The 18558-nt window shown below is 42.0% G+C and overlaps 1 protein-coding gene across 1 annotated transcript in view; it reads right to left on the bottom strand.

Moving 5' to 3' along the window:
* tshz1 (teashirt zinc finger homeobox 1) overlaps positions 1-18431 on the bottom strand; it is a 30527-nt gene extending 12096 nt beyond the window's left edge. The window contains exons 1-2 of the mRNA XM_023416246.2: positions 18175-18431; positions 17316-17958 (exon numbers count right to left, since the gene is read on the bottom strand). Of these exons, the coding sequence (XP_023272014.1) occupies positions 17316-17355 (40 nt within the window). The 5' untranslated portion in view covers positions 17356-17958; positions 18175-18431. The remainder of the gene's footprint in view (positions 1-17315; positions 17959-18174) is intronic.
* Positions 18432-18558: the final 127 nt, after the last annotated feature.

Genomic DNA, 18558 nt, shown 5'->3' with positions numbered 1-18558 from the left:
CAAACACATGACATTTTGTTTTCAGGATCAAAACTTTTCATCAGCTCCTCTGTACTCTATCCACTTCTCAGTAAGGCATTCGAAAACAACCCAAACACCAGATACGCTACACAAGCCAGCACACAAGAATGCAGAGGACACTGTGAGAACAGGACCTCAGGGACCTGACTTACATCACCTTCGCAACGCGCACAAAGACAGACAAAGAAATCATAACTTTAAAAACCATAAAGTCACTTCAGGGAAATTAATTAGAACCGCAAACCTTCCGGGCAGGAGGCTGCTCAGGACGACCGAACGTCCCCAAACATTTTAGTGCTTTTAACTGCATGTGACACCAGGGAAATTCCGGCAATTGTGCACCATCAAAACCGCTATCCTTTATGCATCGCCACATTTTCTTTTTCATCCTGCCAGCTCAAGTGACGAGCTAGTGCCGAAGTCTGGTGCTCCATTAAACAAAGTTCTGCTGTTTTGTTTCAACACTAGTTTAGGATTTAAAGCGTGATGAAGAGCACAGGGGCGTAACAAAAATTATAACAAAAGCATAAGATGAACCACTCAGCACTTTGTATGTGTGCTTATGTGGACTTTTTTTTTCCTCTTCCTGATGACCATGGCAATAAAGTGACAAAAGAAGAAATGATACGAGGGAGGAGGGATTAGTGGTAGAAAAAGGGTCTCTGGAGTAAGTCAGTAAATTATGTACTGAGCTCTCAAAGTGGACTTGTATCAGTAGCCATCTCACCCTAATTGTGTCTGTGTGCGACTATGCATGCCTGTGTGTGTGTGTGTGTGTGTGTGTGTGTGTGTGTGTGTGTGTCTGAGCATACAATGGCTATGAACAGCTTCACAGTCAGAGAGAGAGAGGCAGGAAGAGAGGAAGCAATCCTTCAACAGAGCACAATATCAGGCTGTGGACAGACAACGAACGGCTGGAAGGTTCTGGAAAGGAGAGAAAAGCCTGCCTCCCTCACATTTCAGCTCCCAACGCCGCCTCCCAAAGTGCCCTCCATCTAACACTAACACACACTCACACACACACACACACACACACACACATACACACACACATAAATGGCACCATAACTCTATATCCGCAATCAATCTCCGCTATGAAGACACATCCATCTTCTGTAATGTTAATGGGAGGGTTTTGGGGGTTGGAGGGGGTGGAGGACAGGGGTAAAACAGAGGGTATGTGACCGTAAAGCTGACCTCAGAGCAGCGTGTGAGGTAATATAGGCTATGTGTGTGTGTGTGTGTGTGTGTGTGAGAGTAACAGACGGAGTAAAGGAGTAAAAAAACGAGAAAAGAGCTGTGTGCGTTTGTGTGTACATTTTAGTATTTATCTGGATGTCAGGAGGTCAGGTGTGTGCGCGTCAGTGTGTGTGGGAGAGGGAGACTGATGGCTGTCAGCTTGCATCTGGCAGAGAAAATAAATTAGCTTTATGAAGACAAATGAACGGGCTATGGAAAGAGTAAAAGGGGTTGGAGGGGGATCACGACACAGAAAGGGAAGAGGAAAGGGAAGGAATGAAGAGAGGGGAGACATAATGAAGGAAAAAAGAGGGATATTGTGCGTGTGTGGTGGCATGGATATGAAAGGAAGGAGATGGAGCGCCGTTGCCAGCTAAGAGAGTTCCTTTCGGCAGCCAGTGACCGTTCATTAAGAAGGACGGGCACACAGACAGGCCTGCTGCTGGCAACAGGAGAAGCTTTGGCTGCGGCTTCTCTGGCTGCAAGGGAAACATACATGTGGGTGTATATGTGGGTATGTGTGTTTGTGGATCCACTGCCAGCATATCAAAATTGAGAAAATATATTTTTTTTTGCCTTGCGTTTTACACATCTTCTCTTTATTTAAACAGAGGCAAAAAAACAAAGAGCTTCTTTTACAGTTTACAGTGCAGCTTGAATATAATGTGTTGGGTTTGTATATGTGCTGGAAGTGGCTTTCAGTGTGTTTCTCTTCTGCTTGTGTGTTGGTGTCAGAGTGTATCCATGTGTGTTCTATCTCCGTAGATTTGTCAGTGTCTATCCCATGACACACTCCCCTCGTTGTGAGTGGAGGAGAGCTCTCGGGGGGCTTTGTCACGCGCAGTCTGTTCTTTTCCTGAGGCCTGGCGCCCCTCGTTTGATAAATGACACATGTCATTCTGTCAGCCCCTGCCATCCGGGCTGGGAGGCCCCGAGCTGATGTATGGCCGCCCAGGCTAAAGGAAATCAGAGTGTTTTGGCAGCGCCCTGAGAACACTTATAAGGGGTATGTGTCTACGGTTGTGTCTGCGTGAGAGTGTGTGTATGTGTGTTTGTGCCTGTCTGTCTGTGATACTGAGAGCATGTTTAATTGTGTGTATATGTGCCTATTAGTGAGTGTCTGTGTCTCCCTGAGTAGTACGTGTGTGTGTATGTGTGTGCATGGTCTCAACCTGTCAGGCGGACGGGCAGAGGGAGACAAATCATCGTCATGGCCGCCCCAGCTGTTCCCCAAATTTGGTGCGAGGAGGAGAGCGAGGGAAAAAAATCCTGCCGTTTGAGTTTTAAACGGCTGATGCTTCCCAGAAACAGGAATGAGTGAGAGGACAAATGGAGCTAAGCGTGCGCACGTGCATGCAAACACGCGCGCGCGCGCGTGCGTGCGTGCACACACACACACACACACACACACACACACACACACACACACACACACACACACACACAAAACACACACACAAAACACACTCCCACATGCACAAACACACACAAACACAAACTGAGTAAAAACTCCAACGCTGGAATAGGAATCAGGCCAATCCCAGAAGGACGCAACAGACAGCCGGAGTGGTTTTCTTGCAAACAAACACGCACACACACACATAAACACACATGCTTCAAACATACACATATGTAAACACATGAGCAAAAACTTTGGACCAGGCATTTGCACCTTGACCAAAATGAAAGGCTGACAGGCAGGAAAAACAAAGTCTTAATCATGTTTACAGAGCTGTCAGACTTGGAACCCAGTGTTAACTCTTATACGAATATGTTTTTTTCACCCATTCTGCTTTTTGTATATGAACAAAACCTTCACCACAACTTGATTAATCTTTATTCTAATTTTCATGTCATCCACAAACCTCACCCTCACTTAACTATCTCCTGCTGCAGAGGATCCTTACAGCTACACACCACCCACATCCACAAACATTTCCCCTGGTGGAAGACAGTCCCACCTGGAGGTTGTGAACTCTGAATGACCCTGTTTGATTGGGCACGGGACGAACTCCCTCCCCCTCTCCCACGGAAAAGAAGCGAGAGAAAGGGGGGGAAACAGCGTCATTAAGTTGTGAGTGATGAGTGGCAGCCATGGGTGACATCCTCCCCTCTCTCTTTCTCGCTCTTCCACTATCCAAATGCTTTCACTGCCTCTCCCTCTCTTTCTTTTTTCTTCTCCGCTGCCTTGATACTTTTCCCTCTCGCTTTATCCACCTCTCTCTCCATCCCTCAACCCCTCAAGTCATTTCTCTTTCACTCCTCTGTTGCTCAGCCTCCTCTTTTTCCACTCCCTCATTCCCCCCCCCCCTTTCCTCCCTGGTTCTTTTTTGTCCGCTGTCACTCTTTTTTTCACCCCTCTATGCCCCTCCTTCTATTGCTTCTTTTCTGCACCTCCTCTCTCTCTCTCTCTTTCTCACACACACAATAGTGTCTCACTCAGTCCTGTCTAGCTCTCTGGCCCTGGTTATGTAGACATTCAGCTCCTCCATACATAATAGATCCCAAATATCGAGAGGAGGGGTGCACATTTTCATCCTCTCAGGATTGTGCCATCAGTGCTGCTTCCATAGAAGCTCCACTGTCTGGCACTGCAAGGCTAAAAAGTCCAACAGTAGTTTTAAAATAGTTGTAAGGATATGTGAAAGTGTCTCTTTAACCAACTTCTCTTCAGACAGACCTTTTCCAGCTATGTGGTTAAGTTCCTGTCTCAAGATGAGAACTCCGACCCACACTTGGATGCTCTGAACGTATTCGAACTTTCATGCACCCTATCAGCTGCTACCAACAACCAGTGATGCTTTAACAGTGGGTCCCTTTGTAAAAGATGCGTGCTACCTGCAGCTTTAGTTGCAATCAAATGCCCTTGAAAAAACCAGAACTCACTTGGTTGCTCAGAGCAAAATGCACCAAACCTTTCTCTACAAAGCTCTTCAAAGAAAAGCACTTCTCAGATTCATCATTCTCTATTGAAAGATTCAGTATCGAAGCACAAAACTCCCGATTGTGTAATATACTCTGCTGATTCTGCTGACGATATCTGGATAAATTAACATTTGTTCGGCATAACTGTTACATCATCTGGGTTGTTGTCCTGTTACTGTCAGTCCAGTGTGAGAGTCTCACACAGTGGACTCTAATCTCTGATACTCCAGTTTCTCACAGTGATAAATTGATATCAAAAGTTTTTTGTATAAAACAGGGTCCAGAACAGTATAAACAACAGCTGCTTTTTTTCTGACTGAAATAAAACAAAGCAACCTGTTGTTATTGATACCAGAGAAGCCTCAAGCTAGTTCAAACCAGCACACATTTTTTCTCTTGCTGGAAATCATAAATGATGGATACTATATTAACTTGCTCCCTCGTGTAACCATAACCTCCACGGACCCCAATAGAGGGAGCAAAATGTATGTTGGGTTCGTATGGAAACCAAAAGAGCATTATGACATGTCAAGCCAATGAAATGTAATACATTTTTATAAAGTATTTCAAGTACATTCTCTTGTTCCTTCTTCTAAAGTGGGAGGATTTGCTGCTTTTCTTGATGTTTTCTGACAGCAAACTGAATTGTTTGGCTTGTGGACTGTTGATTGACCAACGATACGTACTGCAGGTAATTTGATTACATCACATTATAGCTTTAGTAAGTTGTGATGGTCATTTTTCACTACGTTCTGACAATTTATAGAACAAATAAAGTCAAGAAAATAATAGGCAAATTAATCAGTAATGAAAATAATGTTTAATTGCAGCCCTAAATCAAATTGTATCACCCTGAATCCAAATTTTTCATCTCTCAAACTTTGAGACTACTACAACAATGTATTATTTACCAAGATATTTGCCCTCCTATACATTATCAGTGAGTAAAGTATATTTTTGGTAAATAAAGTATATTGTACTACTTTATATTGTAAAGTATACTGTTGCGTCATCACTTCAGACTTCCAGTTCAATGTGTATGGCATAACTTTATAGCTTCATTGTCTGTGTTTTCTAAAATGAGACAGCAGTTATTGCTAAACCAGAGAAGTTTGCGAACAAAGCTCCAACTATGAGGCAAGTCAGGAAATTAATGAAATGACAAACTGAAAAGATGGAGAGGAAAAACAGATTGGTTAACTAAAAAAAGTACGTCACACTCACCTAAAAATGACTCACATGCACAGACACAGTGAAACTGGGAATGTGGCCATTCTTGGACTTTAACTGTAAGACCATAAAAATTCCAAATATACCGTACGTATTCAGCAAGATGACAGATATATTACACAGACCTTCACAAAGGTGAAACAGCAAGCAGTACCCAAATTAGAAAGTAAGAGAGAAGGCAGAGGCAAATGCTATGAAATGGAAATTAATGGAGCAGATAGACAGGATTCAGAAGCCTTTAATGAATCACGATTTGTAGAAGGTAGCCATGATAATTAAAAGGAACAAACTTTTCATAGTCTGAATGGATAACAGACATTTTTCATTCAGATTTCACAGAAAAAGATGCAAGTAGTAGCTATGGGCTACAACCAGTTGTAGAAGAAGTTAAACCTGTAATACCACAATGTAAAGTCAAACTCTTTAATTCAAGAGGTTACTTCAGTCAAAGTCATGGAATATGTACTTTAAGTATCATAAGTAAAAGTACTCATTATACTCACTGGCCCTTCAGTCAGTGTGTTATTATACATTATTCCACTGGATTATTATGGAGATAATTACTGTGAATTGTAGTTGTTTAATATTGTAGCTGGTTGGGGTAGAAGTCATTTTAACTACTTTACTTACTGTTGGGATCTTCATTCTCTAACAATGTATCCTATTTTATGAGCAAATCTTAAAGGAATAGTTCCACAAACTTGGTTTGTTGTCTTGCCGGGAGTTACAGGGGAAAATCGATGCATTTCTTACATTTGTTCACTCAGCAGCCATTTAGCTTAGCTTAGCATAAAAACAGGAAACAGGGGGAAACAGCTAGCCTGGCTCTGCTCAAAGGTAACAAAATCCTTCTTCCAATGCCTCTAGCATAGTAAGTAGCATACTATATCTTGTGTAAAAATGAAAATTTGTGGTTTTAAAGGGGGTTATGTTATGACAATTTCTTCACCAGGCGCATTAACGCACTCACTGCTGGTTGCCTGCCAAACTCATGGTATCTTGTAACTCCAGCTGTCAGATAAATGTTGTGAGGTAAAAATTACAATATCTTTCTAAGTAACAGTATAAAGTGGAAATACTAAAGAAGTACCTCAAATTTTCATGTAAGTGCATTACTTAAGTAAATGTACTTAGTTACACTCCACAAGCAGCTACAACAGATCACAGCACTTTTTGTTGTATTTACGTCAAAGTTCAATGTTATTGGTGACATTATTCAAAGTGTCGATGGTGATGAGAGAGACCAGAGGCAGATGGACTAGAGATAGACAAGTAAACAGGCCAACAGTTGGGGCATCAGACAAACTGAGACACAAACAGAGACAGGTATTCAGAAACAGATGCTCAGGTGGACATCCAGCCAGCAAGTTAGACAGACAGACAGCTGGTTCGGTGTGTGAGGGACTGAGTGATGAGAGAGACACACTGACAGAGGAGACATTTGGGTATACAAGAGGCCTCCTGCTGTTCTCTCTGAGACAGACGACTTAGAGGGACAGAGCTGAGCTTATACCCCCTGTGACTGTCACTGTCTGAGACAACACGCCGGCTCAGGAAAGATTTGGGAGGAATTTTTGGGGGGTAGCATGTGGTGTTGTTGAATTGACTGGGATCACGAGACATTATATCCCCTTTCAACTGCCCATCAAGTGGCGCACTGAAGCCGACGACTGTTAAGTGATTACTGTGCGTAACCCCGAGGAAATTGTGGTCTATGGGTTTCTTTTTAATGAAAGCGTCAAACAAAACTGAATAGTGCCACATCAACAAAATATGCTTTCATTCTTTTCCTGTGCAACATGCTTTATGGATAACTATCTGCTTAATGGGAATGGCTCTTGGAAAATATGTGACAGTCATGTGCTCAGACTTCAAAGAAGATGACACAAGACTTTACTGCCCTGTGACCTTTTGGATTTTTACAAGTCAGAAGTGTGACTGCAGAATGTCGCTGAAATCAGACTATTCAAAAAAAGAGGTTCTTGATATATGGGAACAAGGCCAGCGGGCCTGAAAGAGGAGCGTATTAAGCTCTCCTTTTCAGATGTCGAGTTCATGTTCTTGTAACCAGTTCACTGACTCTTGAGCATCCGGTGAGAGAGCGATAGATGAGGGCGAGAGACAGGGAGAAGATGAAAGAAAATATGAGCAGGGTAGAGGAGAATTGAGTCAGTAAGATAGAGATTGATGACTGATAGGAAGATGAGAAAAGGCTTACAGAGAGAGAGAGAGAGAGAGAGAAAGAGAGGAGAGGGCCAGTAATCCCAGAAAAAAAAACGAGCCAAGAGAATGAGAGAGAAAGGCTGTAGGTTTGTGGGCTGATATAAAGAAGAAGAGGTAAGGGGAGGAGAGAGCGAAGGCAGTGGAACTACACCAGGCTGCAGCATGACCTTCCCCAGCGTCCCCTCTCAAGGACAAAGTGTCATCTGTTAACTGTACCAATTCCCAGATGGCTTATCTGCAGTAAACTAGTGTCCAAAAAAAATGATATTCATTGCTTCTCAACCCACACCTTATCAGTTAAATAAACACTCCTTGGGGGATAAAAATTTCCGCCCCCTGACTTTTGTCCACTTGCACTGGCTGCTGTTTGGATATGCTGAGGCCAGCTTTTCTCAGTGCTATGTACTAGAAACGAGTAACTGTCATGATATACAGTGTCGGGGTTGGCCGGATTTAGCACCACATGCTGTACATACAGTACAACCAAAGCTCTCTTTAGGGCAGTGAAGGCAAAACGAAACTAGCTGCTGCTTAGTTTTCATGTGTTTAATTAATGTTAATGTTCTCCCAGTGTTTACAGGGGGATTATATTCAAAACACCAACAGGGTACACTTATCATGTGTATACGTATTAAGTCCAAATCCAACCATTACCAAGGCAACCACAAAAAAACAAAAAAAAAAACATAAACAAAATATACTAATTCTGTTTGTAAGCCTCCAGCCTTTTTCTGGGTTGCTTTATAGTTTGGTGTGAAAAATTGATGCAACGTTCCATTATAAAGTTTTAATTTTCCTGTTCTAAACCTAAATGGAATTTCTCCTGAGGTACAACACTCAGCTAAACAGTTGTGCAGTAGTTAGCACTGTCACTGTCTGTCTAGATTTGTCTCAATATTATTTGTGTGAACAGATCAACAATCCATGTGTGTAATATGTAATCTGAAAATATAAAAAAAACCTTCCACAAATACAAAAAATGAATTTGACAACTGATAGAAATATCTTGCAAATATAAAACAGATCACACAACTTTTGGACATGCATTTGGGAATCAATTTTCTTTTTTTGAATTGTGAAAAGAAATTTGTGGCTCTCAGTTCTACGCTTGTGGATTTGCATTTTAAACACACAGAGACAAACTTTCTGCCAATCTGAACGAAAAACCTATTGTATTGCTAGACCACTCTCTGAAAACAAGTGATCGCCTGCCGATGACTCTATTTCCGCTTTTCAAAGTAAGAGCACTCAGTCCTCTATGAGCTGTTTTTTTGAAAATGGTACCTACTGTTAGCATGTTAGCATTTCACCCTGACATCAATAGAAATTGTTAGCTGTAAGCTAAAGAGCTGAGAAGTATATGGAAAGCTGGTAGTAGGCCTGCAACTAACGATCATTTTTATTATTATTTGATCAGGTATATATTTTTAATTAATCAATCATTAATTTCATTTGTAAACATCTAGAATTGGTCATCTTTATTAATACAATTATTAATTGTCAGAACAGTAGTTTAAAACCAAAATATACATTAATGTGCACTGATATAACAAAGACGAAAGTAACACACTCTGAAACTGGAACCAGAAAACATGAATTAATCAACCATTCACTTCAGCTCCATCTGGTATGGCCAACACATATATCATTTGACTGAAGGGCCAGTATAGCAACCTTTAACCCAACAAGGTGACACGTAAGGATTTACTGAAATTCAAGATGTGGTGGCTGAGTCCTTCTGGAATTATGGGAGGCCAAAGGGGAAGTCTAGCACACAAGAGCAAAGTGGTACATGTTTTTCCTTTTTTTTTTTTTTTTACTAAAGAGCATGAAATACATACATTCAGTACCAGAGCTCTATTTCAGAGAATGTCTGAAAATAAAATCATTAAATAATATATTACTTTTCCAAAGTCAAATGAACGTTTAGCGGCAAAAGAGATTCTATAACCTGACCTGGCCTAATTTAAAAAAAAGATTATTTTATTATTTATTTTAGTAGAGACGAAATATTGGTGACATTGCACTGTTCTTCATTATCTTTTTGTCCCTATATGCGTACTTGGCTCTAAAGATAAAATATACCTACCTGGCAACAGCAGAGCAAGTGTATGTGTTGGCTTGCGTGTCTGCACTACAGCACAGGCACATATAATCAGTGGCTAATAACAACGCAGTGGGAGTCGCTGCCCCACCGTAAATCAATGGGCAAAATAATTGCTAATACACTGGTTATCGATTAGTGTGCCCGCCATGCACTCATTTTCTGGGGCGACTGTAGCTAAGCGCTAACGCAGTGACAAGGGTAAAGTGTTATTTCTCAGAAAGGCACACAGGCAGACAGCTGGGCAGGAAAAAATGACTACAGGGCCCCGGCAGTAATTCTTAATTGACACCTGTCAGAGCGATGGCAGCAGTCACAGCTGCTGCAGGAAAACGTCTACCCAAGTCCTGTTCATCTGTCACTTTTAATACCTTTTCTTCACAGCCCCGCTTTCTCTCCCTCTGTTGTCTTTTTCCCCTCTGTTTCCCTCACCCACACCCTCTCTTACCCTCCCTGCTTCAACCCAGATGTTCAAGGCTGGTTAACAGAAGCAACACAACTTCAAGGCCGGGTAGCGCTTGGGCCTCCAGCAGCAGCTCACTCGCTTCACCACTGTTTTTTAATGCATAGTTTGTGGATCAAAGGCAGTTTTTCAGTCTTAGCTTAACTGACTTAGCACTTGACTCAAGTATCGGCAATGAGAGCGAGCAAGAGATTCAATAAAAAGAGAGTACTGAGAATAATTTAAACCTCACTGTGCTTGCTCTGGTGGTCATGTATCTCCAGTCTTATCTCTAGCTTGATCACCATGATTACCGCAACAGGCACTGCCTCAGTGGCAATTTCTAATACATCAAGTGCAGAACTAGAATAAAAAAAAGAAGAAGCTCAGTAATATCTTAGATCACTGGAGCAAAATGCAGAAACCAATATCTGAGAGAGTCCTTCTGGCTTTGGACAAATTCGATCACAGCAGCCAACACTGGCTTACTCTGTCTCTCCAATAACAGCATCTGTCTGGTGTACAGTACATCAATCACTCACACAAGGACACACACAATACATACAGATACACTCATGTGACATCACACTGGAATTGATAATTCGAAACATGAGCATTTATACTTAGATGACAAAAACACACAAGACAGCTGTACAGCAAATGAAAAAGAATGGGAAAACAGCAAAACACACACACTAAACACAGTGTGTATACTACAGTGGAAGTAGTCGAGACAGGGGCTCCCCTGAGTACACACTGGCCTCTGAGTGTACCCTGGACCTCCCTTCTTCTTGCCTTAAATCACGACGCCATTTTTCTCTTTCTTCTCTGCATCTTTCTTTCCTTTCTCCACACTTCCACACGCCAATTCCCTTTGTCTGCATCTGAAATTGCTGCAGTTATTAGACAAACTCTGTCCAATGTTTGTGTGTAAAGAAGCAAATGCAGCTGGCCCACTTTGGGTGCCTGATTGCCCACAATTCTTTGCTGCTTTGCCACAGCCTATAGACACAGTGAACATATTCCAAATGTGCAGCTGCAAGCGTAGTTTCACTTGCCTGAAATCGTGCCTAATAACTGGAACTGGAACTCTCAGTTTCTTAATGTGAAAAATAAAGAATTGACCCTCATAAATCCCTAAATCCTGATCGCTGAGCATATACGCACACAACCACATATGCTGTGTGAAATCCATGTGTTTGTGTTGGACTCAAGGGTGAAATGTAACCAATAGAATTTAATTCATAATCCCTGCTTTTGCTTTTACTCTCTTCTACATTTCACCAAAATGGCTATTTTACTCAATTGGCAGGAAAACTTTGCCAGGTCAGTGTGTACGCTTCACTGTAATTAGCAACCGGTGCCCTAAACCCCTTAAGGACATCCATGTGGATGATTTCATTCTTGTTATTATTCCTGTTATTATCTTACATCCCCGACTGTACATTGTGGCTTTTGTTTTGCAGCTGTTTTGAATTGTAGCCAGGATATCTTTGTGAATGGAAAACAGGCACAGTGAAAATCAGGGACAATAAATAAGAGCAGGATGTATTTAAGACTGAGGATGCTAGTGAATTTCATTCCTGTGAAAATGACCTTGTTCTCTTTATTTCTTTGTCAAATCTCCGTGCGTCGTGCTTGAGTGAAAATCCAGGTTTTCCTGCTTCCTCTGAACCTCATTAAGCGCGGGGATAGTTTTACCCTGCGACTGCAGCTCTGAATGCCTTTACATCGTCACCCTGCTGGCGAGCCTAATTCCCACATATTTTCAATTCGACCCTCTCTTTTCCATAAGAGCAGTCATCGATCTTCATTTGTCATTTAACCTCCACGAAGATGAGGACAGAGAGCGCAGTTGTGCGAGCGAGCGTATTAGTGTGTGTCTTTGATTTCCTGGAGGCCTACCGGCTCTGACAACACATGCAAATGAAACCACGGGTGTAGCGGAGTGTGGCATAGCAAATACATCCACTGACTCCTTCAGTCAATGTCACCTGTTAATGACACTTTACATACACTGCCTTATCACCAGATCAGAATATTTCATATTCACACACACACACACACACACACACGCAGGGCAAACGCCTCATCTTGCTCAGTGATGCAGAGTCATATACACACACATAAACACACCGACATGCTCTGTTCTCTATTTTTTTTTTTCTCACAACTCAGCTTCAACTCCTGACAAATGTCATTAAATACTTTATCAGAAGCGTCCCGATAAAACCAACACAAGGCTCTAATAGTCATCTTTTGGTGCTGGCTGCTTAGTTGACAGGTGCCGTGAGCTAAATTTCTGCAGAGGAAATCCAATGCAAAGTAACAACAAAATGTATTAATGCTGCTCGTCTTAGAACTTTGTTCCTGTTCTGTCAAACAAACCAAAAAGCTGTTACCAGAGAGATCAGAGGGAAAAGTAAAGTATTAAGAAAAATCTCTCACATTCACAGGAAGCCACATTCACATTCTTAAAACTATCCAAAACTACTTCTATTACTGGTATGTACTGGTTCACGCACTAATCATCCAAACTTGATACTACAACCATCCCTAACCTTGTTACAGGACTGTTGGTGTCCAGCAGTGTGTTGGCTTTACAAGTCACACACTTCGTTTTGTCGCGTCACACTGCGAGCAACCTCTGCTGTTGTGTTTACACCGGAACAACTGGGGGTGGGCATATGAGAAGTGGCTAACACCGAGTTGATTATATCAAGGCAGCTTGCAGACTTGACACCTTGCTGAATTTGTCAGCATTAATCGGTGGGGCCCTGTCACTGATCCGTCAGCTACCTGGATAATTAGGGACCGCGGCTAACGATGCCGTCGGGAAGAAGGAAAGCTCAACCCCCACCACCGCCACCCCACCCTCCCACCCACCCACCAACCCTCAAGTCATAATTAAGAGGCTCCTTTTGCATTGAGGTAGTGATAGTGGCAGTAACGTGGGATGTGTTTAGGGAAAAAGAAAGCAGCTACTGATGTCAGTGGAGAAGCTCACAAGGCAAGGCACTACTGTCTGTGCATTCTGTTGAATCAGTGTGTAGCTCATTGTGGCTTCAAGCCGGACAAATGTTGCAGAGTGCTTTAATTAAACACGTGTTGAGCTAAGCTAAAGACAGATCATTAAAATGTAGCACTGAAGTTATAGGAGTCACTAAGCAATGTATATCAAAGAAATTACCAGCACCCTCAGTCTCTGATTGGAACCTGAATACTTGATTTATGTTTAAACTTCTTAATTAGTGGCATCGGTGTGTGAGTGGCAAAAAGCAGCCAGGTGCCTAACATTTCTATCAAGAGAGCAGACAAAAGGAAACTAATTACGATCTTCAGGTATAAAGGGACACATTTCCACACGGTCACGTTTGACAGTATCACAGCACGTCACTATATCTCCCCTCATGACTTGCACTAATTCTGTCAGTACAGAAACTGCTTATGGACCTGTATCCTGGTCCATCCCACTGTGGACTGCTCCACCTCTTCCTCTTGTGCTGTCTCAGTCAGTAAAACTGGATGTTATGCAGGAAAGGTAGTAAAAAAAAAAAAAAAAAATTATATATTTTTTGAAGCTAGACCTTTTTAACTCCCGTGGAATAAATTTAGCACAGTGTCACACTGCAATCACGTTGACATGTTGAGTGATTAGTTGACAGATTCATTACTTAGAGTGACAGTGTTTGATTTAAGATATTGTGGCTGGCAAACTAAAAGCGAGGGTAGACGTGCTGCAATACCATTAATTTTCCAACAGCAATCAAAACTGTGACCTCAGTAATATAGAATTATGGCTTCTTTGTATATTTCACATCCACTGATTAAACCAATTCCTGGTTATCTTGCTGTAATGTGAAGAATATGTTGTCATATCTAAACATGATAATGGCACTGATGCAAACGATCTGATATCATGCACAGTTTTCTTTCAACAGTGATAAAAAAGAAAGGGGGCATAAGTGTCAAAGGTCACTTCCTGAAAGTCTGTGATTACTGCAGTTACTATCAAATTCTTTCATGTCCCCTTTTCTCTAGATATAAAGGTGATGTTGTGCTGTTATCACAGCCCTTCAACTAGGGCTGCAACAAACTATTATTATCTAGAAAATATTTTTTAATTAAAAGATGAATCTATAAAAAAAGAGGAAATACTAGAAAGTTTTCAGAGCCAAAGTTGATGTCTTCAAATTGCTTGTTTTGTCAGATCAACATATATTCAGTTTACAGTGATTTTAAACAGAGAAAAACAGCAAATATTCACGTGTGTGAAACTAGAACCAGACAATGTTTGGCTTTTTTTGCTTGTTAAATGGCTTGAACGACTAATCGGTTGTAAAAGTTGTTGCAGATAATTTTTCTGTTGCACAACTAGTCAATCAATTGACTAATAGTTTCAACACTAACTTCAGTTACACACAATCAAAAGTAACACATGCACACGACATGAGTTAAATGTAAAATATGAAATCTATACTAGCAAAAGAGAAGCTTTAAGTCGTTGTCCCAATACTGTTTTATAATTTGAACTCCTACTTCATTTTATTCTTGTCTTGATTGTTGTTATTGGATATTACTGCATTATTTATATTTCATTACTTACCTGAGCTCCTATGAGAAATACCTCAAAACTACTGCACTTCAGTGAAAGACAAAAAGAAAAAAAAAAAAAGGAAAATGACGACAAATGACTGCAGCAAAAGTCTCTGCTGCTCAAATAGCACTGCACTGAACTCAACTGCCAAAACTAACAGATGCAGTAATGTGGTTCCAAATGAAAGAACACTGATGTATTGTCACTGGTCATAATCTAGATAGGGTACAGCGCCATTACAGGGTCTAAAATCATCACTGTGACTGATGAAACAGAGCCCATTTGAAATGGCATACAAAGAGCCATTGACACTCTCTCTCTCTCTCTCTCTCTCTGAGGAGCATATGCAACATTTTGTTTTAGTGCAACTCCAAAGTGACAAATCTGGGTTGTGGAAATATCTGGTAATGCGTTATAAAAATAGCCTGCGTTTATAGGTGTGTACACCATTTAACTGAGGAAGCAGACACACACACACACACACACACATCAGTAGAGGTGTTAAAGTTAAAGTTAAAGCACCGGAAATGATGCACAGACAAAGTCTGCCAAGTTGGGATTGACCATCACTGCGTGTGATGTATGTGTCTGTCACAAAAACAGACAATTAAATCAATATTCAGAAGCTGAGCCGGAATGGGGCCACTTCAGAGCTCTGCTGAACGACCAGAAGAGGCTGGAAAACAGAGAAAACAACACTTTTTGCTGTCTTTTGGGGATTTCACCAGCATTTGTGGCAGAGGTAGAAAGAGACACTATTCCTTTTCACTGTGCAGGCTTGTTCTTCAAACACATTTCTCTCTATCCATCACTAAAGCCTCGCGTCAATTAGAAATTACAGCCCCACCGAGTTCAAAGTCTTTCCGTCACAACCTTGATTAAGTCTGCTTAACCTCACATTTCCACCGCCTGCTTAACATTCTACAGCTGTTTTATTCAGCTTTGGTCATTACTGCATGAACTTCAAAGGTTCCTCTTTTCCCGTCATTTGGAAATGCATGTCAATCACACACATCTCCCAGGGACATCAAATGAATTCAGGCAAACATGCGATTCTCTCGCACAGCAGCTCATGTCTGGTCAACTAAACGATAACGGGGAGGCCCGAGTGTCAAAATGCAAAATGTTGTGGCACAGAATTTCTCTCAAAATACGACTTTATATGTTATTATTTACTTTTGCTGAAGTACTTTCTCTGAAGAAAAATGCTTGTTAAATGTGAACTTTTAACACTTTATGGAAGGATTATTACAAACTCTCATTTGAAAGACACCTTAATACTTTAATATTATGGTATTACATTTGCTATTAAATATTTGGAAACATAATTAATAGGTTTTTCATACCAGGAAGTTAATTATTAGCAACTTCACAATCTGAAACTTGATTTCACATCACATGGTGATGGATAATATTCCTTTAGTGACTTACAGAACAGATTTGTGGTACCCAGTATAGTGATTTTACATACTTTGTCTCCTTACTTATCACCGTTATATTCATGGTTGGTGTTATGGTTCGCAACATTTATGACAACTTTAACAACATTTCCTGTTTCTAAGAAATGAGCACAAAGGTCAGGTCAACAGTGACCATTACAAGTAACCTCCCTACTTCACCCTGCAGTGTTTTAGGGTTATTTCTGTATGAGATGCTTCTCTGTGATCTCGCTACGCCCCAGCACCCCTCCTCCCCTCCTTCCTTGTTCCCTCCCCCTTGGGTATTAATCGCAAAGTATTTATCCCGCTTGAGAACTTTTCTTTCAATTTGTCTTTTCTTTGCTCCTCGGCGGGGGCAAAAAGTTATCCTTTGAGGGAGTCCAGCTGCCGGGCGCATGCGTGTCTCTATGGTGAATGATTTACTGATGTTTATCAGGAATGAATAGATCAAAGGAAGTCGCATGACAGGCGATCAATCAAGCATCAAATCAAGGATGGCAATCCCAGAGCGGAACACAAGCTGAAAATATGCCACTTTTCTTTTTTTTTCTCCCCCTTTTCTTTTCTCTCTCTCTTTTTTTTTTTACTGGCACTAACACATCAAACGCGTTAGCCTGTAAAAATGAGATAAGATGAGCTTTGTTTGGAGAACTTGGATGTTGGCAACCTAGTGGAGGATCAGCTTTAAAGCGTTGAAACTGAAGTGCAGCTGAGCGCATTCATTTCTCACAGGCAGATTTGGCACTGAAGCGTATGCCTGCGTAAATGAAACAATACTGTTGCCAGTCAAACATGCCTTACTAGATTAGTAGAAATAAACTCATTACGGGCCGCTGAGATGTTGCAGGAGTCAGCTTCGTAACTAAACTGAACGCACATACTGAACAGACTTATGGGTACAGCGATAAGAGAAGTCTCCTGTCTATGAGAGGTCCTGTTGTCCTTGTATTGTGTCCTGCATCAGGCCTATACGCTGCTGTGTAAACTTGTCTGCGTGAGTGCAGATCCCTGGCTGTTTGTCTACTGAGAGGGGGGGAGAATAAAGTGTGTGTGTTTCTAATGGAGGGGGTGTTTGTTTGCAGAGCCGGGGCTTACCTGCTGACCGCCGCGGTGCTTGCTGCTTTCTCCTCGGCATGCTGCTGCAAGACTTTCCGCTTGACTTTTCATGCAGAGATCAAAATAGCGGACAAGCTGGAGAGGAAACCGGTGCAACGGGAGGAAATCAAAGCCAGTAGCGTTTCCTCAGTTCTTCAGCGGGATGATAGAATTACAGTGTAGATCCCTCGCAGGGTGAAGAAGTCTCTCTCTTTTTTTAATCAGGCGATGCAAGTGGAGGTTTAATCTCTACGCGTCTCTGGTCATTTTATAATCGGTATGTCCGGTGAGAAAAATGAAGACTAGAAACGATCTGGAGCTAAACGGGCTCGTCCATTAACTTCTGCCGATCACATAAACTCATCGCCGGCTGAGTCGGGTGAGAAACTGGTTGAAAGAAGCTCCGTGCGGATCTCAGTCTTATCGAGCAGGGATATGGACAGCTGCCTGAGCCCCTCGCCGCGTTCCCATCAAAAGAGGTTTACACCCCCTCACCGGACTATTTCATACCTCTGTTCACAGCAGACGTGAAGGAAACGGAGCTCCTCTTCTTGCGCTGTAACTCACTCGGGTGGTGGAGATGAGTCCAAACTGCTGTTGTAGTGTTTCTCTCCCTTCCGTTCGTCCAGGTGCCAGCTCTGGTCTTTGAGGAAGAAAAAAAATAATGAAAAAAAATCAGGAAAAGAGAGGAAAGACTGACACGTTAGTCGAACTGGGTGTATGTCAATCAGTCAAGTGTGTGTGTGTGTGTGTGTGTGTATATATATATATATATGTGTGTGTGTGTTTGCGGAGAAACCCCGCAGCATTCAGCTCCCCCGTCTCTCTGAAAACACCCCCTGGATAATGAAATACTCACATATACACTGTCCGCCCGATTGTCAACATGGACACTTGACGAATTTCTCAGAAACTCATCAGAAAACAGAGCGAGCAGGCCCGCCCTCTGAGCCGCAGACTGCTGTTCTTACTGTCCCCTGGCTTTTATTTATTATTATTTATTCTCAAAAGCGCAACGAGCGTCCCCGGATATTCTCCGCAGTGAAATGTGCGCACATTGGTGATGCGCGGTGCGTTCAGACAGCTCCCACTGATAGACAGACACATCCAGCTGCCTTTCCGGCCTCTCCTTTACTCCACCCCTCCACAAGCGTCACCCTGACAGTCAGAGCCCACCTGTCAATCCGCTGCTTCTAATTGTTCACTGGGATGGCTTTCATTTCAACGCCTTCCTGCCCCCCCC

This window comes from Seriola lalandi, unplaced genomic scaffold, assembly GCF_002814215.2.
Source record: "Seriola lalandi dorsalis isolate HSWRI2012SDOR001 ecotype SW California unplaced genomic scaffold, Sedor1 jcf7180002054562, whole genome shotgun sequence".
Classification (NCBI taxonomy): Eukaryota; Metazoa; Chordata; class Actinopteri; order Carangiformes; family Carangidae; genus Seriola; species Seriola lalandi.
This window is presented reverse-complemented; position numbering and strand designations above follow the sequence as displayed.